At 40.5% G+C, this 26,866-nt stretch overlaps 1 protein-coding gene across 1 annotated transcript; it reads right to left on the bottom strand.

Annotated features, from left to right (window-relative positions):
- Positions 1 to 536: 536 nt before the first annotated feature.
- On the bottom strand, positions 537 to 5,980 carry ip6k2b (inositol hexakisphosphate kinase 2b). Its single transcript, XM_072382240.1, has 5 exons — positions 5,349 to 5,980; positions 2,841 to 3,072; positions 2,566 to 2,729; positions 2,263 to 2,438; positions 537 to 2,181 (listed from the first exon to the last, which is right to left on the bottom strand). The coding sequence occupies exons 1-5, from the start codon at positions 5,560 to 5,562 to the stop codon at positions 1,591 to 1,593; spliced, it is 1,377 nt and encodes a 458-aa protein (XP_072238341.1). The 5' UTR covers positions 5,563 to 5,980; the 3' UTR covers positions 537 to 1,590.
- Positions 5,981 to 26,866: the final 20,886 nt, after the last annotated feature.

The raw sequence follows: 26,866 nt of genomic DNA, 5'->3' as shown, positions 1-26,866 counted from the left end.
AATCATGAAGTTGTTGCAGGTGAATTAGCTCTTAAGTTTGAGTTTTCACAAAACTTGGGCTTTTCATCAGTTTTTAGGTTGGACCGACACCAGAAGATTTAATGACCAGTTTCTTTTGTCTTGTGGACGTTAGAATAATGTCTTTATCGAAGTTAAACCAGAATGATGCCATTCTCTTTATCGGACACAAAGAAGAACTGGAACACGTTCGCACTCTGAGAAAGTTAATTCTTTCACCCACAACCTTCTACTAGCTCAACAGGTCCTGCTTCTCTGAGCGGTACCACGGTAAAGGATAAGGTGTGGAAGCATTAGTTGTTCTCTTATTGCACAATGTGAAGCATGACTGGGTCACGACCGACTGGAAACATTTTCTATAGTATTCAAAGCCAAAGGATGACTCATTTACCGCAGCCCCATTTCCTCTTGTGCAGCTGCTTTCACGCATCTATGCGCATTTCTCCTTCACTTACCCTTTTCAGTACTTTCCGAGCAGCAATCGCATGTCATATCAACAATGAACACAACACAGAAAATCAATTTTACCACAATGAATGCCTTTATTTTCCAAGACACTGTTAACACACAGGGATAAGAAGAGAGCTCTTGGAATATAAAACAAATCAAAGTCTGTATCAGGAGGAAAGAACATTTAGAGTGGTATTATGGAATGTGCTCTTTTTCCATTATCTTAAACATTTTCTTTCAAATAAATAAGTCTTTATAGCTAGTGTTCTTATCAATATATTCTCTTTAAGTCAAATTTTAAGGAATGAAGAAGTTCAGATGAAAACAAAGACAATGACCAAAACAGAAATGAAATTTTTAAAAAAACGATCCCCTGTACAAAAAGTCTTGTTTACAGGCAAGATGTGCAGGAGACAACAAATACTGAAAAAAGGCAAATCCCTTCTTCTACACCTACAGTCTTCTTACAACAAAAAGTCTAAATCCAAGTGCTCTGCGGACACAGAAACCATTTCTATCACAAGGGTCTTACGCGACATCGAGATAAACACTAAACGTCCTTATCCAATTATTTTTATTTTTTTTGCAATTGCTACAATGCTGCAGACCTAGCCAGCCAAGGTCAGCCTCTTAAGTCAACTAGTTGTGCTATGCTGTTGGGGAAAGGCAGTTCAAAGTTCATACAAAAGAAAGAAAAGTATGTCACATCACAGGTAAAGCACCACTACAGCTTCAACCTTCTCTGCCTCGCTCTTTCTCTCTCAGAGAGAACTTAACAACCAAGATACTCGTCTGTACCAGAGAAGGGGAGGAGGGTTCTACAAGGTTACAGGAGTCCCTGTGTTTGTTGCGAGACGTCTGCCTCGTGCAACGCTTCTCCTACCATGTATAACAAAGAAAAGTCTCAGACTCGGCCAGAGAAAAGTGCGATGGAGGGCACAAGCAGCCCTGTCCTCCAGCAGGATCGACCACACAGACTGTCCCCTAGCAAAGAGGTGTCCTGAGGTTTCCACCCATCACCCCTATGTAGGCATAATACACCTTGGGGGTATATAGCAGGGTTTGAGCTCGGTGAGCATTTCCCACGCTTGAAATTCACACCAATTTGGGTTCAGTGCAGCCTCAGTCTGTGCTGTGATCCTCCAGCTGGGAGATAATCGTGATCAGGTTCTGAAGGCCGAAGATGAAGCCGCTGTCTTGGCCTTCGTGCACGACGCTGTCCTCCCCATAGTGTTTACAGGTGGTGTGAGCAAAGTCAATCATGCGCACGTCCACCTCAGGGCTGCTGGCCTCCCCCGCGCCGTGGGACAAGCGCCCGCTGCCGCCACTGCTGCTCCCTCCAGCCCCACCGGCGTTGCTGCTCGCTGAGGAGGAATGGGGGAAACCGAAGGCACCTTCTTCCTCCTCGTCATCAGACGGGTCATCTTCATCGCCTTCTTCGCCACCTCGGTGTCTAGGTCTAACGGGAGTCCTCGGGGGGTCTCCGTCATAGATGATCAACAAGGAGCTGGAGTAGAAGCGGTACGACTCGCAGGACTCTAGGGCAGCTTGCATTTCCCGGAGCCTGCGCAGCACTGGAGACAGCAGCTCATGGCGCAGGCGACGCCCGTCGTGGAAGAACTGGTAGAGAGCCTCCTTGAAGCCAGCGAGAGTTAGCTTGCGTCCGTGGTACTTATTCATGAACATCAGCTGACCACAGTCTGACTGGTACACCTGCAGGGGACATGTAGCAACATGAGAACCACAGCTTCACGTATAAATGCAAAAGAATCTCAAAGAAAATCTATCCTTTACCTGCATGCCACACAGTCGCACACCGATAGATGCGGATGTGCTTTGTTGACACTTGCGAATCTGATTGGCCTTCTTCTCCTCCGATGCATCATCCCCGTGTTGGCGAGTTCCCATCTTCAAGTCTAACACACATGGTACTTTATAGCGCCATGTCAGATTCTCCAAAAGGATAAATTCTATAAAAAGGGCGAGTCAAGGATCACACAACGAAAAGGATCTATAAAACAGATGCATAACAGCCGAAAGCAGTCTTTTTATCGTAGGACACGTCACTGCTCAAACTAATCTTTAGCGAAAGGATACTGTATTGGTTGCGGTGCTTTGCGTTCTCCTTCATCCTCTGTAAGTGCTGCTGGTGACATTTCAGACTCCAGGGATTGTGTTTGATCTGTGGCACCACGTTGCCTTTCTCCAAGCTGAAGTACAGAACCTCGGCTTGCTGTTGCTGCACCTCATCGCGGTTGTAACTGCAAGGGTGACGACACAATCACACATCAGGTCTGGCGCTACAGAACACAGCAATAAGTCTTCTGTCATCTACGAATGCACAAAAAGCATGATAAAACGAGCCTCCTCACCTCAGGAGCTTTTCTTCTTTACGGCTGTGTCGCGCCCTGTCTTTGCCATAGTTGTCATTGTCCAGAAGCAAAGGGGACTGCTTCTTGTTGCTCCACTTCAGCATCTTGCTCTTGGGCTCGCAGTCCGCCGAGGGGTCTTTGTTTTCCAGGTCCCCTGACTCGCTGTGCAGGGGGTAGGCAATGAGGCACAAATTCCCTTGCTCGTCTTCTTCAAAGCTGACGGACACCACACCTGAGAAAAGAGGACAGAAGGGATGCTTATTGGAGTATTCATGCTTGAAAATAATCTCCCAGATTAAACTGCTTGACAACCAAATCGTTCTCGTACGGATGTTATGACGGATTCCCACAGGCAGTGACACGTTTGTCTGCACCCATTTGCATAATCACACACACGGACGCACACGTAACGAACATGTAACAAACTTTATCCATCTGCATAACACCATAAAATGAGCGTTAATGTCCATCACTAAAGCCAAACTCTTAATCCAAGGTCAGTAAACGAGACTCAAAAATTCACACGAGGCAGACGCAACTATAACTGAGTAAGACATTTATTAAGCATATTTCAGACATTCTCATCATACATTCATGATTATTCAAAATACAGTCTTTAAAAACATGGGTTTGCATGGACCAAATACACACGTGCAACACATTGCCACAGTAATAAGCCATGAACCAGTGTATTCATCATAATCAGGCCTTTAAATGACAGCTTTCAAATGCATTAAGATCATTTCCCAACAGAATTTGATACAGTCATTAGCAAACCACAGAGCAAAAAAAAAAAAAAAAAAGAGCTGCTAGAAGTTTCTAAAACCATCCTAATGACAGAATAAACTCCAAGCACCTTGACAACGATGCTTATTTGTGAGATACCAACAAACAGACACCCAAGTCGACCCCCCCCCCCCCCCCTCCTCTAATAAAACTCCCTAAAAGGACCGGTGTACTGCAGAGAGGTGTCGCACTGAGAATAAACACCACAGCTGCAGCGGCTGACACAGACAAACCAGAGACAGGAAGGAGAGATGTGGATCTAACAGACTGACACGTACATAGCATCCGAGTCGTGCCATGAAACCGCACAAGTAGCATCGATCACACTACCAAGGAAGGACAGACTGACCGGCAATAAAAAAAAGAAAAAAAAAGAAATGGGTTGTTTTTTTGTGTTAAATGCTGGGCTTGAGGAACCAGCATCTACAATTCTTCTGCTACTAGAGGCCTGGCTGACGTCATTTGCACTGACATCATCGTCCTCCAGCAGGAAGACACGCCTCTGAAATCTGCCCTGGGGGACTGTCCTGTCCACCCAGAGCTGCACTGTCATCACACCACCGCTGACTGTGGGAACATATGAGTCACTGTGGCTCAGTTCAACCAGCGCTAGAGAAATACTGATAAAGTTTATCAATACAGCTTTTTTTATGGCCTAATGTCTTCCATTGTATATGCCAGGAGGTGTTCTGGCAGGGTTGTATAGTCATTTCAGTTCCTATTATCTTATTTCATTGAACAGTTCTGACTGTCCAGTTCTACTTTCAGGCTGTAACCTTGATACTGGTGCTCCCACATGGAGGCTTAGAAGTATTTCCCCCTTACTCTACATTTTGAAAACCCTCGTGTTGATAATATTTAGTGAATTCCACATATATTTAAACCTTACTCTAATCACAAGGAAAGCAAGGCCTGTGTTCTTCCAATGTTTCTCAATGAAAGAAAAAAAGACCAAGTGACTGTGGTGAGGAATTAATGGTTCCAGGAGCCCACTATTCAAATCCCACTCCTCATCCAAGGTCTTTTAATAGTCCCACACTGCATAACTGAGGAGTCAAGTTACCACTCATGTGCCTGATCTCGTCAAACAGCCACCTTAAGACGTCTGCATCCTCATGCACTTGGCTATGAGTGCGCATGTGAGACTGTGGGCCTGAACGCAACCAGGAAACATAACACCCAGGTGAAAAAATAAAGAAAAAGAAGCCTTCGTGCAAGTGAAAATGTGTATTTGAGTGCAGATTTCTGTGGAGAACCTGAAACCAGACCTGGAGATATCCTCAGATGACTTGTGAGCTACTCTACTCTAGATATTTTTTTAAGCAATGTGGCACTATATCTCATCGTGAAACAGGAGCTGCCTTAAAAGCCAGACAGGACACCCTGGCTTTAACATCCTCCTGGCTGGCAATCAGTCCTTGAGATCCTGCTACTTGAAACCGCCCCACTTTGAACAGTAGTTGCATCTCTGCCAACATCCCCAGACATATTTATACTGTGTACATTCTGTGGTCTCTGTAATGCAATCATCTCGTCTTGTTGTGTATGCAATGTGCCTTGAGGCGTTGCATTAAAACATTATGTGCTCGCAACATTAAATGCAACCTGGAGCACGTCAAACACCGCTGGCAGAGAGATGAATACAGAGAAAGAAAAGGAGGATCCTGGGGACCCAACCGTTAGCATCATACCTGCTCCACATTCCAGGATGCGGCGTCTTACCTTTGTATTGAGGGGTGAATTTCCTCATCTCCGTTGGCAGGTTCTTGTAGAACTGATGCTCTCGGGGGATGAGGGGCTTGCAAATAGTCTGTTCCCCAAATCGCAGCACGCAGGAGTGGCCTCCCACCTGGTGCACGAAGGGCTCAAGCATCACCCCTTTTCCTGGATAAGGACTCCCGTCCGCCTGCATAAGGGCTTCCAGAGCGGGACTCATCCTCACTCCGCATCGGACGGCTATGCTGTGGGGACCCACGTCGCACGGTAGGCTAGCGGTTCGGCCGCTTGTTTGGCTCCCTATCCTTGTGCTGTTCCCTGTTGTCTCACAGGGGGCGCTGCTGCTCTCCCGTTTGACCGAAGCAGTGAAAAACAAAGGGCTAAACAGGAAGGTCGGAATCAGCGACGGATGAAGTCCTTTAATCCTAGTCCTTTCTTTAATGGAGGACAAGAAATAAAGCCCCCCTCCCGCTGAGCTATAGGTTCATCTTGTTTACACGTTTCAACAAATGTACACTATCGAACAATTCAAGCTACTTAAACGTTTCAGAGCAACGAATACTGGTGTTGCCCTCGTCCTCTGTCTGTTACCGAAACTGACGACGGTGCTGATTCTTCAGCTAGAAAAACAGCAGGGGCAGCAAGAGGTCCCGCCCCCTCGTCGGAATCATCCAATCACAGAGCCGTAGCTGTCGCTGGGAGGAGACAAGGCACCTAAGAGAGGATCAAGCAGATCAAGCAGACAAAGAGGAAGGAGAGAAAACAGGGGGGAGGGGAGGACAGGAAAAATACTTGACATAAAAACATGGCTTTGAAAAAGCATATATTTAATGCACTTGCAAGTTGTAATCATTCTTGTTACTTTAGAATTAAGATGCAATTTGCATTTTAAGTCTCATCTTATTTCTAAGGCATCAAATGCCACCCACAAGCAAACGGGCAGTGTTGAAATTGTTCAGGGGTTTTGTTTTCATTTTACACCTTTGAGTTTTCATATATGTGAAAGATGTGGGTTTTTTTGGAGCGTGCAACAAAAGATTCTCCTTACACCAGGGACACTAGAGGTCAGAAACTAATGTGTCACATCAAACAGGATCACTCGTTGAGATGCGAAAGGGCCCCATGTTTACAACTGGCAAGCGTGCATGTCATCAAATTACTAAGTTGGAGTTGGTCATATGAGAGTTACTGTGCATTGCCAAAATAACCCTATCCACTTGTTCTAGAGTTTTGACCATTTACATCTTTGATGGACAGACAACACGAGGGCAGTTCCGAACAAAAATAGAGCTGCATTAAAAGAAAAGCACCGGCAAGCTAGAACATCTAAATCTGGCATGATAGATCCATGAGCTGGAGGCCTCTGTCTCTGATAGCACATTAATATAAAATAAATGATAATGATGAATGTTTAGCAGAGGTTTATCAAAAACCAGCAAAGGTTTTTATGCACAAGTGCATAAACATCTCGTCCCCTCCCCACATGTTGATTGCACATAGAGATAACATCACATCCAAACATTTCTTACCAAAAATGCACAGACATATCAACTGATATTCAGCTTGTTGATCGCAATTAGACTATTGGCAAACAGGATAATATACAAAACAAGGATTCATTTAAAACTTAGTCTTGTTGGGTACAAAGAAAATAAAAAACATGTTTGGGCACGTAAACACTGAAGGCATCGATTTGGCTTTTTCTCTCTCTTTTTTTTTTCTTTTTATGTGAAAGATTATAAGAAAGTTTGCTTCATGTATATATTTGCGGGTGGAGGGGTAATCTCTACGTCAAATGACTGTTCAAGGAACTGCAGTTTTTGGCGCTTGCAGTTCGCTTTATTTTTCAGGATCGAAGGCTAAAGGCCGATCAGACACTGAAAAAATTTATGTAAATATATTGTTTAAATGGTCTTTGGAATTTTGTTTTCCACTAAAGTTAATATACAGCACTGAACACAAACATGAACAAATGCAGGTTAGTGGGTAAGAGAGCTCCACACGCAGAGTGTTAGCTTTCCTCGGCTTACGTATACTGGGCAGTTAGAACTGGAAACTGTGAGTGGCAGTAAATCTAATGAGTCTGACTGGTTTGCCAAGGCAGACCAAGCTGACTTACTGTGGTCAAGCTCAGGTCATTGGATGCTTGCTGCCTAATTATGCACTAATCTCAGATGTTCTAGTTCTGCAGCAAGTTTTCACATGAGTGGAAAATATGCCAATTCCAGGTATTGAGGGTATTAAAAGATCAGCACGTGAAGTGATCACCCATTTGGTCTAAAAGGTATAAAGGTTCCCTGGTGGTCGTGTGCAAAATGTGACTAAGAACTAAAGAACCGATAGAATGCGTGCAATGTGGATATACACTTAGCTTCCAGGGTGCTGTGATCCCCTGATATAACAGAGTAATTCAGACGTAATCATTCTAGTATTGTTCTACTGTGTGAATGATTTAGTTGTGCACTTGCAAAGAAGAATAGTGGGCCTTAACAGTGTGGTAAGGGAAGAATGTGTGTAGTTATGTGTGTAGACACTAAATATTCCCGATAGCTCATTTTCAAAATATGTCTTGCAGTCAGTGAAGATAGTCTAATGGATGCAAAAAGTCTATGTTCATTTTTATGATGCAATCCTCTTTTTAGCTGATTCACCCCGGCTTTGCTGTTCCCTTGGTGTTATGTCATCTTAGGGCCTCTTCCCCTCCCATACCACGGGTCAGTGACCTAGAACAGTAGGTCCAGGCTGTGTCAGAAACCCAGTTGTCCAGCTATGAATCAGTGCAGTGATGCAATTCCCCCAAATCTCCCACAGACATATTGGTGTTCGACACAGGAGTCACTGCAGACTCCACCATCAAGATACGCCACAGAAATGTTTAGAAACTTTGTGCAAATGAAAAATGAAACTGTGAAATTATCTGTAATGGAGCCAAAATGCTGCTTAAAAATCAGAAGCGCCAGACAAGGTAGACAACAGAGAAATGCACTGTTTCATTATAAACGGTATCAGCTGAGATGGTGACCTTAATAAGGGGATTTAGTACTAGCAATGACAAAATCTATTATCACTAAATACAGAAACGTTAGCAGTGTCATTCAGTTATGGTGGGCTTTTGACCTTTATTTAAGTACACAGAGATCTCTTCCCAACAGTGAGGGAACTCATGAGGGACTCATGCCAGATGTTTTTCTCATGCAGAATAAGGAAAAACAGACTGCTTGCGCCAGGTCAGTGAAGATTTCAGATGATAAATCAAATTAAGATGTTAGGATTGATGAAGAATTCATTCATTCTCAGTTGCTTACTTTTTTTCTCTGTGGCTAGTTCTGTTGCTGTTTATTGATCTAAGGTGTCCTATCTTCCTATCTAACATGTCTCTGGTAGTTCCAGCCCAACTCCGACCAGTAAACAGTTGAGAAACCTTTAAAGGTCAGTGCATAGACAGTTGGTGGAATCCAAGTCTCAAAAATATCAGTGCTTAACTTTAGCAAATCAAGACAAGAATTGGCTCTTTATGGATACTGTACAAATTTACAACAGAGAATAAATGCTGAAATATAAAAACACGTTGTTTATCCTGCAGAGTATAACCCATCCTGTAAATTGTAATGGGATCAGTTTGGTTACCTGACAAATGAGTTTCAAATGAAGGTATGGGAAACGGTAAACATGAAATGTCAGCTGTTTTCAGGCAAAACAAGCCCTAAATGTGGTGAGGAAAGTAATATATCTTGGACACATCATCAGGAATGATCTTTGTGATGTGACAATGTGCACCGTCAGTGCTGCAAGATGCGTGCTAAAGCAAATATGCTGGCAAATGCTCATTTCATATGTGCACAAAATATATCAAAGTAGGCCTTTTCAGAGTCTACTGCAGCACACATCTTGTGCAGTTATGATCATTCAAAGCTGTACAAGAGGAAGTCAGAAGTTTGAGACTATTAATATCCCCCTCTTTCATGCTACGTTTATGTACAAATGTATGTTAATTGATTCAAATGCTGTAATGAAAAAGGCTCTAACAGAGCCAACAATAAGGGACAGAGGGTATTCCTGTGAACTTGAACAATGATTTTCTGTGTTTTTGCTCTCGTGTGGTTGTTTTCGTTGTGCTTGTATGGAATAATGTGTTGGAAATTTGATCCTTTATTTCAATCCCAGTGGTGAGATAAGACTTTAATGGAGCAATGACACTTGAAAAGATGACAGACTAAAACCGCTTCAGGCTGTATTCTAACTGATATTGTACAGTTACAGTATAGCCTGATAGTAAAGGTGGATACATGTGCTGTGAGGCAAGTTGAAACTCCTGGTTTAAGGAATTCAAAACAGTGTTATTTCATCAACCTGACAAGCCACTTTTGTTCGGTTCATAAGTCCACCCCCCACCTTCCTTGACACGTGAGGGGCCATAACATGGGGTGAGAGCTTGGCAGCCAGAGGACATGAAGCTGACATGTTTGTGCGTTAAGATTTGTGGCGGATCTGGCTCTGGTAAATGTTAGTGTGTTGATAGTGATGAGTGCTGCAGATACACTGTCATCTATCAGTAAGTCAAGGACAGCTTTGTTTACTCCTACATTCCTCCATATTCCTCCTCTGCCTTCTCTGTCTTCAGTGTAAAAAAGGCAGATCACAGACACTAACCGCTTGATGATAGAAATGCACTGAGAGCACCTGTTTGGAATAGGGTGTGTATCTTCCAATGTCATAAAACACACAAATAAAACATAACAAAAAACTTCTGAGTTGTCTTAGAGCCCGAAACTTCTATCAATATGAGATAGTACGAGCCATTCTCAATGAAATTGGACTTAGTTTCTGAACTTTCTTTAAATAACACATCATTAAAAGATATTTTGTTAATTAAATTACATTTTGACTTTATATATTTGCCAGTCTATGAATATCTGGGTTACTGGAAAGAAATGAAACTGTTTGTTTGAGCTATCATAAAACGTGAGTCAGGGGAAAGTGACTGTAAGTGACTAGTCTGTTGCAATGATAAGACTTTTTCTACTGCTGCTGGGAATTTTTCTCTACATTTGTAACTATAGAGGCTTGGCAAAAAAACTCTCTTCCTGGTAACAAGGACATCTTGTCAGAAACCAAAATTGTAAATTGTAAGTATCATATATGATAATTCACTTTCTTTTCGTGTAATTTCACACGAGGAAGCTAAAAATAGAAAACGCCCATAGCATAAAAATGTCAAAACTATTTTTACATCTTACAACACAGTCTGAGATGGTAAACAACAACCGTGGAAGTTTCAACATGCCTGTGGCCTCTCAAACAACAGCTCCGGAGAGCATCTGGGAAATCTGAAAAAGTTTAACCTCAGATTCTTCGAGTACATGGATACATTCCTCAAGTGCATTCCTGAAGCTGCACAGAGCCTATTAGACTGTAGCGCAGGCATGTATAGCAGTGGTATGCCCAGAAGGAAAAACTACTGACATGGCTGATCCCTAAAAAGCAACTTCCTTCTAATTACAGTCTGCAGCAGAATTGGAACTGCACCATTTAAAAACACATTGTTAAACCAAAACATTGTTTTGAAACCAGTTCCCAAGGTCCTGTGAATTTTCTGAAAAGCTTCACACAATCATCACTGTTCGAGTAGAGTTTATGAAACATATGTAATAGCATTAAACATAGGATGTACTTGGTATATTGAGCTGTGGCAGGATGGCCCTTCATAAGTTGAGGAGATAAATGCATGCAGTCACCAGATCCCTTGACATCAAATGATTATAGTGTTTAATGCAGCTGCAGCCGAGTCAAGCTGCTGTTGGAGATAAGATCATGCTATCAGCCCGGCATTTTAAGTCTGTCAGTGTAAAACCAGCCTTTTGACCCTTTTTAAAGAAGGTAGTGGAGTGCTTCTCTTAAGCTGAAGTGTTGATCTGATTCAAGGTCAGGGTGTATGGAATATCTTGTGAACATGCCATACTGTAACGTGAGGCACAAAGAATATGTAAACAGAAATAAGTAAGTATGTGTGTGGGCAAACATATCATTAGGTGTGCCGCAGGTTTTGATTATGTCTATTGTTTGGGGCTGTCAATTTCATGTATGTGTTGAAAGCAATGAGATAGGTTTAACTGCCTTAGTGCTATGGCCCAGTTTCTACAAGCAGTGGATCAATTCTAGGTCTGCACTTGTACATCACCATGGGAACAGGTTTGAGAGGACAGCCTGTGTGTGAGCAGTGTGGGACTAGATATTCAAGGTTTTACTGGGCTGCAACAAGTTAAGAGAAGATGTTTTTTGGAATGTATTTTTTTTTATTTCAGGAGAGCAGTAAAATGCAAGCGTGGAATATTCTCCTAAATGTGCTCATGTTGGCTATGCCTGCCATGAGCTGGGTGACCTAGTTCGGAGATCCTCTCCACACTTTTTTTTAATCCTGTCTGTAAACATGAACAGAGCACATACAACACGTTTCCCTTGGGATGTATTAAGCCCCTGTTTGTCTTCAGTCCCATGATCTGATATAGCTCTGCTGACACATTGTTACATGTGGAAACTCTGCCAAATTAGCCAATGCCCTTTCCAACCCTCCCCCAGACCACTGACCTCTAACAGTTAACTCAGTGGGATGCTGTGCATTGATTCTGTCTCCTCTCTGCCCTTTGCTTATTCCTTTATATATATAGATGGACATGACACATATATCTCACCTGCCTACAACTAACACCCTCACACTGTACACAACAGAAATGAATACATCCCCTTTCAATAGCACTCAAATGTCAAATGATTCATCGTTTAAGCACTTCTCAGTATTTGCATTATTTCTAAACTTACAAGTAGAATAAAAACAAAAAACTACACTGAAGATACAGACCCAAAGGAGAAACTCAGTGCAGTAAATGTGTATACATATGAAATCTCTGACACATATGTTAGACAATCTGTGATCACTGGAAAAAATAAAACTAAAAAAAATAAATAAATAAATTCTTCTGAAAACCAAAGCTTTCTCAGATAAAAGCTGTGTGTATCAGCATGTCTGAAAGAATTAGGTAAAAAATTAAAAGAATAAAGAAAAACTATGACCTGCTCAAGTTTGTTGCCTGAAGAACAACTCTGAGTAAAGATCAAGTGAAAAACATAAGATAAATGGGTGCAGGGTTGTTGTCCTTCCAGGTTGGAGCAATTGATCAAAAGTAACAGTGGGCACATGATATGTATATATATGTATAATATATATATATATATATATATATTGCAATGCTTGCCATGGGAACTTGTATTTGAAATACATCAAGTATAAACTGTTTGTTATTAGTTTTAAAAAATAGCAAATATCTTATTGCTATCTTAAACATGGAAATAAAGACATTACTATAGGTTGATCCTGTTTTGAATAACTTTGCATTTATGTAATTCATGGCTGCTGTTGTGTAGTCCTTCACATTGTTTTTGTAACTTCTGTCCACTCATCTGTGACAGCTCTGTTGACCCTTTTCAACAAACGTATACCCTGCCAAATTGGCCAATTTCCTCTCTAACCTTACCTAATAAATAACTAAAAGTGAGATGCTGTGAGTTGATACTTGCACCTCCAGCTTTGATTTCTCCCAGACTTGGAGGGAAAATTAGGTCAGATTCCACATCTCTGGTCCAGGATCTTGTTTAGCCAGGTTCTGTCTGCATGTGGCCTTTGGGTTCGTTCCAATCAGCCATACAAAGTCCGTCTCAGACTGACCTTCAGCTCAGCTCTCTGCTGCCCCACATCCTGTTTGGCTGACAGTCATATCCCACTGAGTCGAACAATTGTAGGCGTCACTGTCAGACATGTAGGCCAGAAGAAATCGAAGCTGGCAGGGAATTATTGAGCATCTATAGGTGCAGCTTGCCACATATTTCATACATCCTATCCATGAATGTGTAAACACATCAGCATCCTGCAACCCTGCTCAGCAGCTCCCTGTCCAAGTTTTCAAATCTTTGAGAAAGAGGTTTTTAGTTTTTATTCAGCAGATAAATTGCTTCTTGTTTTACATATAGACCGGGTTTATGAATTTGCTGGTGGGAAAAAGTGCAGTGTTATTTATCTGTTTGCACAATCTTGCTTTCCTCAACGTAGGAACATTCAAACAATTGCGCTCAATTAGATGGTTGATGGATGTTTATATTTAGGTGATAAAAGCTGGTGTATCTATAATATGAAAGATTATTTCTCTATTAGTTGAACACAGTCTTGTTTCCCTTTACTTCTGTCTGTATTTAGAGTCCAACTGGCTGTCAGCAGCTCCACTATTTACTGCAGCAGCAGGCTGCAGTCGTCATATGCTGTTCCGAGGCCAACAAATACACGTGCACACTCGTAGATATACAAAGATAAATCGAAACAAGGTGTACACCCACTCTCATCATTTATGCACATTGATGGAACGCAAACAGGTCTAAATTTAGTATATTGCCTTGAAAATAATCAACATGTTTCCTCCTCAACAGGCAAATGGACACTCAGTGCTGGGACTGAGGTCAAAAGTTTAAATCTGGGCACTCAATATGCTTTTCAAAGTGTTGCAAACAGGATCACAAATCAACAAAAGACAGCATGAACTCGCTTTGATCTTGTGGCAGGGAAATTAGTTCTGAGTATAAAGCTGTTTTCCCGAGTGCAATTCTGGATTAAGTCTACAGTGAATGGAGAGCAGTCTGAGAAAGCTCAGTGGCGAAAGAGTGTTCAGAAAAGGAAAACAAATTTTTAAACCACATGACCTTCATCAGCTTTTTTTTTTTTTTTTCAGGAAGAAACAAGCATTTTTATCTGTAGTTTGTTCACCGGGGATTTCTCAAAACCTGGAGTTAACAGACAGCCACAGGGAACCATAAATATCAACTGCTGTTTCCTTTGAACTAGAACTCACAAATCTGGTCTCATGAAGTCTGTGGGGTTTACTGCGACACTAAGAAGCACTTGCAAACAGTATGAATAAATCAAAATGGCATAGTACATTTTGTTGCTGTACATTTTTCTTGCAGCACCCTGTATATTAACCAGTTCCATATGACCCAAGTATGCAGAAAAAGACCAAAAGAAAAAAAAAGACATTTACATAAACCAATCCCCTCCTCTTTCTCTGCACGTGTTGCACAGGATGTCACGTGTTGCCTAGGACTGCGAAGAGCTGGATCATAATATTTTGGTTTTCATGCGCGCACGCACGTGCATGCACACACAAACTGTATATTCCCTCCAATTTCAGACTTGTGCATGCTGAAGGTTCCACCTAAAACAAACCAAGTAGGGAGACTTTAAATAAAGGCTTACGTGAAAATGGAGTTCATTTGGTCATATTGAAATACTCATAGTTAGAGCTTAAAATTAAGAAGCACATTTATTGTTTTTTTTTTGCTGGAATATTAGAGTCTCAAATCCTGAAGTTTCAGGATCTTTTAAAGTTTGAAATTCTTAAAAAAGAGTTTAGATTTAAATTTAGTTGGATGTGCGTAAAAACTTTTGGTATGTTGTCTTGCATACGTCACATGGAATACATTAATATGTTATTTGCACTTGTGTTTAACTAGTAATAGATCAATCTTCTATGAAAAGTTCAATTCAATTCAGCATAGGTGCAAAGCTCATAAACATAAGTCCTCGCTGCTGCGTACAGCGGTCTTCTCACTACTGTGTGCACTTTGGCATACAGCAGTTTTTTTTTCTTTTTCCAGGAAAAATGGGGTAAACATCATCTGTTGAAAGTCAGATTCAAGACTCCTCCTCCACTTGGCCGCACATAGCGGGTGTGTTTTGTTTTCAGTCTGCAGATGTAAGGGATTCAACAGTTTCCCCACATATGTGTGGGCGTGCTAGTTTTTGTGGCCTTGGTATGAGTGTGCATGCCTGTGTGTGCATGCATATGCTGAATGATATGTGTGAGAGGAAAGAGGGAGTGAATATAGGTTCTGTGTCCTCCTGCTGTATTATGTAACAGTACACTGAATCCAATCTAATTCTATCTAAACCCCATGACATTATATTAACATGGAGCACAGTCTGTTCAGGGGTGGTAGCCTAAAAAACACCCAACCACGCTTTCACAACCACTGATCGAAAACCTAAGTAACCTCTGGTTTGTGAATGTACACGACGCTGATTACGTTGCTGATATGGGAGTTGGCTTTTGAAAAAGAATGGCATTTTCATCTTAGGCATGATAGAAGATAAAACTTGGGTTATGAACAAAATTAGGAAGCCAAACTCAAACCTGGAAGTTGAATTTCATTGTCTACCAAACTAGATGTACAAGCCTCTATTTTGAAAGTATTCCATTATTAAACCACAGAAGAAGACACACAGCAGGGGTTGCTATTTTTAAATGTATAATGCATGCAATAAAAACTTGACGAAGGGCCCTAAGCCTCTCACAGTGGGTAACTAATTGGCCTCATGCTATGCAAAATAGCGAGTGTTTGCAACTTTTCCTGGGCTGTGCGAAACTGCTAAACATGATAACAATCTGTGCACAATTTTGGACTTCTTCAGTCTGTCTTGTGAATAAAGAGAGACATGAATAAAGGGAGAGAAATAAAAGAAAAAACTGAAGTCACAGGCTCAGCTAAATACCAACCAAAACACAAAAGCCTGGTTTCCAACTTTTAGCCAGAAAAAATCAATAAATTATCTCACAGACACATTTCCATTGACTGGTTGAAGTGAATAAACTAGAGTTTGTCCTAGTATTTGTCCTAACTTGAAACAAACAACAGCTGCGGTGAACATTCACAAGAGGAAAATGGAGAAAGTGCATCTTCAGGAATTACTGTTATCTGTGGGTATATCTGGAATTCTTTATCATAAATGGGAAAATGGTCAGTCATGTGGATTTATTGAAACCTTATTTCTTTTAATTTCCTCTACTACAAATAAATTCTACTTCAGCAAAGGCAATAATCACCCAAGGAGAGCATATGGACTTTTTGAGAATTTTTTTTGTTGTTTTTTTGTTGTTTCTCTTTAACCATTTCCATAGAGTCAGTTGCCAGAAACTGACTCACTAATTTGGGACCTACCAGTCTTAGCTTGTATGGTAGATGCTTGAATCTCAGAATTTTGGAAAAGTAAAGTAAAGTATTGTAAAAGTTGAACATTTTATCTAACATAAAGACAAGAAAAGGGTTGTGATACTCTTCTTTCATAAGATATTTTCTGGCCACTTGAACTAGATTTCCAACATTGTGTACATTTGTTCAGATATGTCTGTCAGTATGGTGACAACTAAGATGAAATGGATTTAACTGCCTCACCAGCTGTTTTCAATTCATGCTTAGTCAGTTATTAGTTCAACACCAACGATTAGTCCTGTAATTGAGAGAAACCAATAACTTTCATTGTGAGAATCGCTTCACACAGGGCTGCTATTGACTCTGCTGCCTCATGTGTTTTCTGATCACAAAAACAACTGGGACATAGGCCAGTGCAATGGCTGATTCTGTGTTATCAGCTTGAAGCATGTAAGGCCTCCATACAAATGCCTCCATACAAAAATCACGCCCTTTACTCAACTGAGGCCAATTTCAACAAGTTAGCTCTCAAAAATATGGAAATAGTTTGCTGTGCACTGGATCATGAAACACATGCAGCCAAATGAAGATCTCATTCAGTTCTTCAGTCAACAGAACTGCTGAAGATTTGTGTCTAGGGCCTGGCATGTTGCTGGTTCAGTGAGTACACTAATTGCAGCTGATTTTTGGAAAGGCCTGTGGCACTACAGACCTATGGTGGCAGTACAGTGTTTCTTTGACCTTGATTCCATGGATCAGCAGGTTCATTACTGTTGTCAGACTGTGCTCTCTCAGGGAGAAGCCTGTAGTCACACTTCTATGCACAGATTATTTCTGCACACACAGATGATACAAAGCACATACAAGCCTGGTCCTGACTTGTACACCCCAACTAACTCGTTCTCTCTCTGAACTGTCTTGGCAAATAGGTAGAGATGGAAAAAATAGGCTCAACCCTCTGATCAAAATTGGCAAGGAAGTCTGTGACAGAATCTGTGCCATTTAGGCCATTTAAGCCATGGTGACTTGCAATGTGAAAGTCAGAATATGACCTTAGCCTACAAGAAGCTTTTCGCCTTGCACCAGAAGATCCATGTCTGGTTTCCATCCAGACAGGTGACATGGAGAGAATGCAGTCTCCATTTAGTCCAGTTGTTTTACTGCAGACCAGGACCAGAAATACTGAAAATTATGCAAAGACAGTGAAAACATACCTAGTCAAAGGCTCACAGACTATCCATAAGCTCTTATTATGGTCTGTAGCAAAAGGATACCTTAGCTTTAGTGACTGTCTGTCCTGCTAAAGAAAAGGAAAAGGAATTCAGACACACCATCCTAAAACGATGACCTCAGAGAGAACACCAATCCTCAAGGGTAGGCTCGTAAATGATGTCAGAGTCTGGATTTGCAATATGAGATTTTGTTTTTTTTTAGGGAATTGGCAGTTAAAAAGTTTTGGGCAGTACATTTTTTTCTATTTTGCCTGTGATGGTTACTGACTTTGAACCAGTAACCACGTTGAAAGATCAGTAAACAAACATAACGAACCTGCTGGCACATAAAATCCACAAAGAGTGCTCAATACGTGGTCTAAATGGTATTTTTTAATTCTACCAATACCATCAATATCTATTTAAAAACTGTGAGTTGGGAAGAAGAAAGAGGCTTGGTTCATACAAGCATGTTCCCAGGGCTGCTGACAGGAAGGAGTTATAGTGAAGTGCTTTGAGGGTAATCAAGTATTCCCTAAACGTCCATTTCTGATCTAAAAACTGAAGTGGAGTTCTTGGTATTACATTTCCTTGAAGTGATATTGAGACATTATGTCGATATGATAAACAGCTGAATGCATCTGAGTTTCACAACATAGCCTCAGAGTTTGGGGATCGGACTTGATCACTTAAAACATGTATATGCCAACCATATCCCATAGCAAACCACTCTCCTCCTTAGATACCTCTACATAAGTGGACATCTAAAAAACTGCTGTTTAGTCTATACTCAACAAACACAATGCCAGAAATATATTTGCATTTCTAGTTTTAACTGCATGAAATCCTCTTAAAATGTGGACAGACCAATACAGAAATCAAGACTATTCTATGACTGTTTATAGTGATGAGAGATGGGCTTTTTATGTGTCAGAGCTCAGCTAATGTTTCAAGAATTGAAAGCTTATGAAAGTGAATAGCAATTTCATGATGCAATTAAGCGCAAACAGGCTTCAAACAGTAAGTTTCATTTTTGGCTTTTAGTAAAAAAAATGTTTTGAAATCTGAAAAAATGTTACAATGTGTTTTTCTATACGTTTCTTTTGCCATTACAGAGCAACACATAAAATGTGGGTATGTCTGTAGATAATCTTAAAAGTGTAGAGGCATAATCTGAGGTTTAGCTCTGTCAGTGTTTGTCTTTGAAATTCAGATTTGAAATAAAATGACCTACAACGGAAGAACAGAAGCAATCATAAACCAGCAGATATCCCGCTTGCTCTGAATCAGAAACGATGGTGAGGTAGGACCCAGATAAAGCTCTTTTCCATAATCAAAAGGTTTATTTACAAAATGGGGAGCAGGAACAAAAGGCGCAGCAGAGCCGGATCATCAAAAATACTTAACTAGGTGAACTAACAAGACTGTGAAAACAAAACAAGACTATGGAATAAATACTATGACAATGATTAACTTAACAAGGCTATGACAAAACAAGACAATGAGGCAGGTAACCAAACTTAGTTTTTCGTGACTCGGCATGAAGGGATAGTGACTGAACGGAAACCAGGAAGCTAAATACCGTGAAGGGAGTGATCAGTGAATGAGGTGCAGCTGTGAACAATGAGCCAGGTGACGTGAGTGAACCGAACGTGACAGGGGAAAAACATGACTAGAACATAACATGATTAAACATAAACTGTGACATGACATAAACTGTTACAGAGCAGACTGTGACAGCATGCAGCTTCACCCAAAGTTTTTCATCTGATCAAACCTGAAAATGCTGACAGAAAAAGCAGAACTAGACCTCTCTGCTGCACGAGTCAATCTTGCAAGTTAAATCAGCCCTAAAACAGGACTGTGATAAAGTGGAGGAAGTAGCACTTAGGTCATAGCCTCATTATAAATGGAAGTGTCTAAAAATGTGATCTAACTATATTCATAATGAGGGCTAGTGGGACACACTTCCTCTACTCACGTGTTGTGGTTGTACCCAGTTTTAGTTCATCTCCAAACAGTGTTTTGCTGATCAATAATGCATTTAGTTAGTTATAGATCTGTAACATTGTGACGTCTGTTTTGTGGCTCTGACTTTGTTTCAAAGTGACATTGGTCACATAAAGCAAGTAAACCTTATGAAGTTGTTCTCACTTTTAATAAAGAATAATTTCAGCATAATTTCCAATAATGTTTGAATGCAATGATTTGTTGTGTTTCAGCTGGCTACTGAAATTTGGACTGATAACAAGCCTGATGGTCCCTCTTCCCTTTAGCCAGGGCAATGTGGCATCAATGATTTAGAAATTTGATTCTTCAGATCACTGGACAGTTTCCTTCTGCATGTCAGTTTATCTTAAATAGGCTTGTTATGTATTTTTTTTCTTTGCAAGTTGGGCATTTTAGCCTTTACAGAAGATTTTTTTTATAACTAAGGAACAAAAAACTGTATTTCTTTTGGAGGTTCTTAGAAATCAAAACAGACCTAATTTACATTACAGTAAATATATAACAACATATAACATTGTTATACTGATTTACATTTTACAGATATGAGAAATTAGGTCAATTACACACTGTGTGAGTAAAAAAGGTAATGCTTGTTTACATTGTGTTGGTTTGGATTTAAGCTTCAGCTCTTGGAGTTCAGTGTTAGTGAGTGCCTGCTCTACGCAGCAGTGTTGGGGTGCTGCAGTACTTTTCTGCTTATTCTCAGCGCACGTGATGATGGATGCACGTTTTTGTAGAAGTTACTATAGCCACCCTCCCATCACTCACTCCATTCTCCTCTTTTCCTTTCTCTTTTCTTAATCACAGCTCTCCCCTCTTCCTTTTCATTGTCTATAAAATCTATCTTTGACCTCATGTACATGTTCACATGGTTGTTCATGGTCACTTTCCCTCGATCTGTTTGTCTTTCCCAGCTCACTTACAGTATTTGCATCATTCAAAGTGCTAACGTCTTCCTCCCACGGCAAATTGATAAACTCGCATCATTGATTACTTCCTTCGAGCACATTCTATTTTCATCCCCTCCCTCCTCACTGCACCTGCGCCGCGCTCTCCATCGCCTCCCCTCTCTGTGCTGCAGTGTGGAATTTTCCAAGCCCAGCAAATGCTGCAGTGCTGGGGCTGAAAGTGAAGGCGCAAAGGAAGATCAAAAGAGGGGAGGCAGAGTGAGCGCTAGTTAACATATAACGCAAAAAACACTGAGCCATTGTGGGGAAGGCTCCATCACCTCATCTCCTGCAAAGAATTTGGTGGAAAAATACCAGGCATACAAACAGAGGCAGAGGAAGCTGAGATGGGGAGCACCAGAAAACACAGAAGAGGAGGACACGTTTCTGTTCTCTGAAAAGGGAAGCTGAGGGAAATTGCAATAGAAAAAGTTACTATTAGCATTACCTTTACCAGTATATAAATGGTGTTATATATAGATATAACATACATTAAGAAGCATGACAGTCCTGCAATTACCATAATATATATATATATACAGACACACACATATATATACAAACTTGACACATTTTAGGGCAATTTATTAACTAAGATTTATTCACTCTATAAGATTTGCTGCTTTATCTTTTATCACTAGTTTAATCACTTACTTAAATATTCCTCTCTTAGCTCTGGAAATCTTTTTGATCCTCATCACTAGTTTGATCAAAGACACAGGATGTGTTTAGACATTTCCTTACATATGTTTGTTCAGTCACTCACTCACACGTTTTTTAAAATCCCAACAGACTGGGCCTACATCTTTCCAAATTAAATGAGTGACACATTATCTATAGCAGAAAAACTGCTTTTTGTCTATTCTAACATATTAACAGGTGACAGGAGTCTGATGGCTAGAAGAAAGGCACAAGCCTTTGTGTTCTAATGTCCTTTGCTCTGTCTTCAGTAAGCGCATCAGTGTTAATGTTACATTATCAAATGTGACATCACTGTACATACAATTGGAGGTTGTTCTATAATTCTCAGAAGCAGAGAGATAAATTGTTAAGCAGCATTAGCTAGTTTCCAGCTCAAGATCTGATAAATATTCCCATAAGATAGTGTTCAAGTCACAGTCAGATTCTTCAGTCTTTTGTGTGAAAGTGGAGGAGGTGATTGTAAATGTGTTAATGATATTCTGAGTCTGAGCTATGAGCCTCTGTGGTGATGGCTGAAATTGTAGCCATTTTGTTGGGAAATGACTGGGGAAGGTTTTTGCTGCAGTGTGTTGGGTCAGCATTAGAATGATGATGTGAATTGTGGCAAAAGCAGTAAGGTGAAGATGTATGTGTATGCAATGTCGATATTCTTTTGCATCATGAATTAAGTGACACAATTTACCCTTCTGGAAAATTTCCACTACCCTCAGTTGGGACAATCTTATCATGTACACACAGAAGCATACAGTATACACACTCAACACAGATATCACCTCTTCAAATCAAACCATCAGGTTTATAATTCTACTGAGATAAACCGATCATAACTTTCAGGGATGTTGCAAAATGCCTGGTACCTTGAAGTGATGCACAAGTTCATAATACTGCTGTGGCAACTCTCCAGTGAAAAAAGATTAATGCAAGCAAAGAACAAGGGATCCTCAGCACCCGGATATGCTTAGAATGTAAGGAAAGATCCAAAAGAAAGATAAAAGGTCACAAGTTGACTATACCACCTAACAAAATGTCCCCAACAGAGTCACTAGATCCCTTCACTGACTGGGTCAATGGGTCAGGTTTTTCCTTTAATTTGCCACCATTCTGTAAATTGGAGTAAGTGGCTCGGTGAAATACCACAGAAGTAACCCAAAAATTGGATTAGAAAAATTTGTGTAATTACCTGGCATTGAGTCAAGCTCCTGAATATATCAGTAAAAAGGGGGTTAAGTGTAAGTGTGTTGACCAACACTACAGATGAGTGGACATTTGCCATCAGTGGGACTCAACATTAATCACTGATGTTTGACATGTATGAGCTCTGTCCATGGTTACATAAACATAACCCCCATGTGCTTGTGAAAAACCACAGCCACTCCTGCCAAAGGAAACTGGACCTGGTGAGCCTTCATGACAGGAGGGGTTTCTATGGGAATTCTGAGCCGCCTGGGACATGGGCCAGAGTAGGCCACTGCAGCAGATCCCAGTCATCTGTCATTGTATGTACAAACACTGGAACACTATCAAAGCAACCAAAAGAGAAGACAAAAAAAGGTCCATAAAAGTTATAAAGGGTCTAAAAATGAACATTTTGACATCTCATTGCATACAGTTTACCCAGTACTTCTAACATGATAAAATATGTATTATTTAGGCCAAACAATTCCACAGAAATGAGTCTGAACCTCTGGTCTATGTGCTGTAGTTTCAGCCTGTCTGACTCAATTTGTCTGGTGGCATAATCTCATCATTGCATAACCCTGACCGCCAAACCCACCCTCGTGTCTACCAGCGGGAAATCCCAGAGATCAAGAAAGGGAACAGACAAATAGAGGACAGATAGAACAATGAAGAGATTGGATGAAATAGAAGAATTAGTGGTTGTAAAGGTGTTTGACTGGCAGACAGCAAAGGGCATTTGGCCCTCGCCTCTGAGAACACAAACTGAGCGAGAACACTGAGATTGCAGACGAAGGGCACTGCCAGAAAAGACAGTGGCTTATACTGAGGCAACGAAAGACAACACGAACTCTCAGTGAAATGAACATGCTGTTCATTTACTGTGTCCTGTCAGGAACACTAAGGTGGCAGGGCTTGTGGAAAGAAGTCATATAAAGTGGTAGTTATGCTGAAAGCACCAACACTGCTGTAAATCAGATGAGAAGACAGGTTTTCCCAAGCACATCTATAATTCCCACCTTTTCTCTAGTCTTTAGAAGAAATTCTGAAAAAAAAAAGGCACAAAGAACTGGGACTGACCTCTTTTACGTGTAAAGTGAAAGTTAAAAATAAAAGCAAAAAGAGGACCATGGACAGAGACATTGCTAAGCTCACTTTCCGGGATGCTCCTAAAAACAGCCCAGTAGGAGAGAAAGACAGGTAAATTAGAGCCTCTGCCAGAGGACATTCGCTGTTCTCAAGAACAGCTTAAATATAGCCAAGGAGAAGGAGGGAGTGGAGACAGAACCCTCAAGAGTTTGCAGTCACTTTCTCCATATGGCTCTCTGAGCATTTTCCACCCTCGTCCATAAGTATCCTGTGTCAGTGAGCACACAAATACGTCTACTGTGTACGCTGGTGGAAACACTTGATGCAGGACTCTGACATCACACAGTCACAAATGCAAATATAAGATGTAAATGTGAAATTATGTACAATGAACATTGTATAATGAAACAAACATCTAAAGCAGGTTACAGATTTGTAGTACAAAGCTCTGTGACGCATAGTGGTTACAGTATCGTGTTTTGGTCCTGTTTTTTGAGTGTTTACTATACAGTGTGGCAAAAATGCGACACAGGGGGACTCAAGATGATGACAGCACTTGCCAAAACCAATATTCAGGTGTTCTGGGTATTTGAATTACAACTAATTTTAAAAAGTTTGTTTTTTGTTTGGAACCTAAAAATCTATTCCCTGCTAAGCACCAAATGGCTGTTGGGTCTGAATGGAGGGCCCTGAGCATTCACAATGTTCATAACAATAAACAGGTCATTTGAAAGAAGTATGACACAATCGGCTTGTAGGTGCCTTGTATGTTGCAACAAGGTGCCTTAGGTCAAGGTTTTGTGTGAGTACAGCTTTGTCAAAGCCAGATTTGTCCTTACGGTATGGTGAAATAATGAGAAAACCACAAATCTAGTCTCCTAGATAAAAAAAAAAAACTACCCCTCGGTTTGGAGAGAAGCATGCTTCTTTCTGACATACTGTTTTTGTGGATTGCACTTGTATGTAGACTTTGGGAGAGAGGGCAAGCCAAAACCATTGGTAAGAGCAACAGCCAATGGGAATACCCTAATTCACGGCTGACTGACCTCATCACTCAGTCAGAGACTTCTATGTCAGTCAGTCACATCATTGGATTAAAGGCTGAGCCACTTGGCTCAGTCAATAAGCATACTTAGACCCACACAGGCCCACAGAGAAATGCCCTGACTCCATATTACGTAAAAGACAGGGGTGAAAAGTCAGATGTCCCATATCCTGTCACCAGCCCCAGCCAACGCCCAGCGTCGTTCTATTTTGGTCACGTCAAAACACTTAAGACGCTTGTTGCGTGTTTTGTGTATTTTCTTGATCAAAATAAAAATAAAATGGACAACTATATAAGTATGCATACTTCTGTAAATGCATGACAGGTTCTTCAGCCATTTTTCCTCCGGACTGTGTGACACGAGAGTCAAGTTGACCTGTAACCCGAGGAAGCAACATCACAGGGAGCAAACGTAAGTACAAGTTAGGGGTCAGGGACACTGCTAGGTTGAGCTGCACGGGGAACTTTTGCTTACATAACTTTCAGGAAACATCCAAGGTGCACCACTCCCAGCAAATTCACTGACAAAGACAGTTTTTTTCCCTTTTTTATATGAGTTTAGCTGGAGAAATTCGAAATAGGATAAATTCATGTAAGATATATAAGACAGCTTAATGCTGGAATATCTGAGAATAATTATTGTGAAGTAGGCGAGAAAAAAGCTATAATTGTAGTCTTACTTAACTGGCCTGCACAGGCAAGAGCTGCTGGTTATACACTGTTGGTGTTTTACATTTGAATCCAGTGAGAACCAGGCGTGCCCTGGGACATGCCTTCATTAGAGGCTTCAGTTTTCATTTTTTTCCTATTAAAAATGTACTCTGATATGCACATATATTATTTAACTGACTTCAATAGTAATTTCACTCCTGAGTGAGAAATTACAACTTCAAACTTATCAATAACATGAAAGAAAACCTTTTATCATGGATGCACAGACTTTTTCTTTTTACCCATTTAAACCTCAGGCCTCTATCAATCTATCAATACCCACATGGTACAACAGCTGTTTACCAGTTCAACTCTGTTAATTGCAGGCGTTTCTATAACAAATAGGTTGATATTTTAAAGTAAAACATGCTAATGCAATACTGTGTGGCTCTTGTGCTTTTTCTAAACTTAACAATATTATAACATGCTCCCTCAAACTTCTCCACACAGCCACAGCCTCCTCTAAGCCTCCCATAGAACTCTAAAAATTAGAATAATTGATGTCCATGTGGTGTTCCTCAATTCTTGGTGTGATAATAATGGAAGTTAATAGACACGGTAGATTTCAAGTTTATATCCTGAAGACAAAAGAAATGATCTGACAAAGCTGCTTGTATGATATCTGAAAAGGCAGATCAGAACCCCTGTTTGCTTGTGGGGAAAAGGCCGATTTAGAAAACTCCTTTGTGATAGAGCACTACTTTAATGTGGAGCTGCACCTGACAGAATATGACATTCATCGTATAATGATCAGAGAAAAATCTCCCCCGAGTCCTTGACACAATAGTCAGCATTTCATGTTTTCACATATAAACATAGGAAATCCTGATAATCCTGTGGATTGATGAGGAAAATATTTTCTAAAGAAAAAAAATGCTGCCGAAATCATGACATTGAACTTTTAAAGGAAAGTATAGATTCCCACACCCCATGTAAAAAAAAACTGGATGACTTCTACAAGCAACATTAATTAATTAATCAATCCTGAATGTTGTTAACTTAAAGATTCACCATGGACAAATTCAACAGGCATAAGCCAAAGGTAATGTCTTGTTCTTCTCCTGATCTAAACATCGTGAAAATACAAGGGCTTAAGAATCTCATAAACTAGAAGAACTTTTGCAGGAAGAATGGGTGAACTCCCCCAGACAAAAACTGAAAAACTAAATATCCCACATAAATGTTTAACAAACTGTTATAATTTTCATATGAGGTGATACTGAGTATCGACCACGCACAATGCAAAACTATTGCACTGGGACTTTTTTAAAAGTTATTTTGAAACCTTTGGAACAAAAATAAGAAAAGGGATCTTATATTAAGTCTCATCTTTAAACGTATGCCTTATAGAAAACAGGTCATCTTGTACTTATGTAGCTATTTGCAGTAACAGATATTTTGACCTTTTGCATGCCACTGCAGAAGTTAATGAGGAACTTACCATGCGTGTAATGTGCTCTGTGCATGTGCATGTGCTCACATAAAGAATACAACAGTCTGGCTCTGCAAACATATGAGAACGAATGACTGTCCCAGTATGAATTCTCCCCATCACTTAATCAGTTATCAGGCAAATTCAATCAAATTGAACAGACATGTTGGAGT

Source organism: Leuresthes tenuis, unplaced genomic scaffold (assembly GCF_036924035.1).
Source record: "Leuresthes tenuis unplaced genomic scaffold, fLeuTen1.0.hap1 SCAF_3, whole genome shotgun sequence".
Taxonomy (NCBI): domain Eukaryota; kingdom Metazoa; phylum Chordata; class Actinopteri; order Atheriniformes; family Atherinopsidae; genus Leuresthes; species Leuresthes tenuis.
Note: the sequence above shows the minus strand (reverse complement) of the source record. Positions and strands in the feature narration are given on the sequence as shown.

What these genes read in the sequence shown, in the direction of transcription:
- ip6k2b (XM_072382240.1), bottom strand. Translation starts at nt 5,562, where the DNA reads ATGAGTCCCGCTCTGGAAGCCCTTATGCAGGCGGACGGGAGTCCTTAT. An exon ending in AAAGCACCGCAACCAATACA is followed by an intron (nt 2,439 to 2,565) that starts GTATCCTTTCGC and finishes CCCTTTTTATAG; the next exon opens with AATTTATCCTTTTGGAGAAT. An exon ending in TGCGACTGTGTGGCATGCAG is followed by an intron (nt 2,182 to 2,262) that starts GTAAAGGATAGA and finishes TGTCCCCTGCAG; the next exon opens with GTGTACCAGTCAGACTGTGG.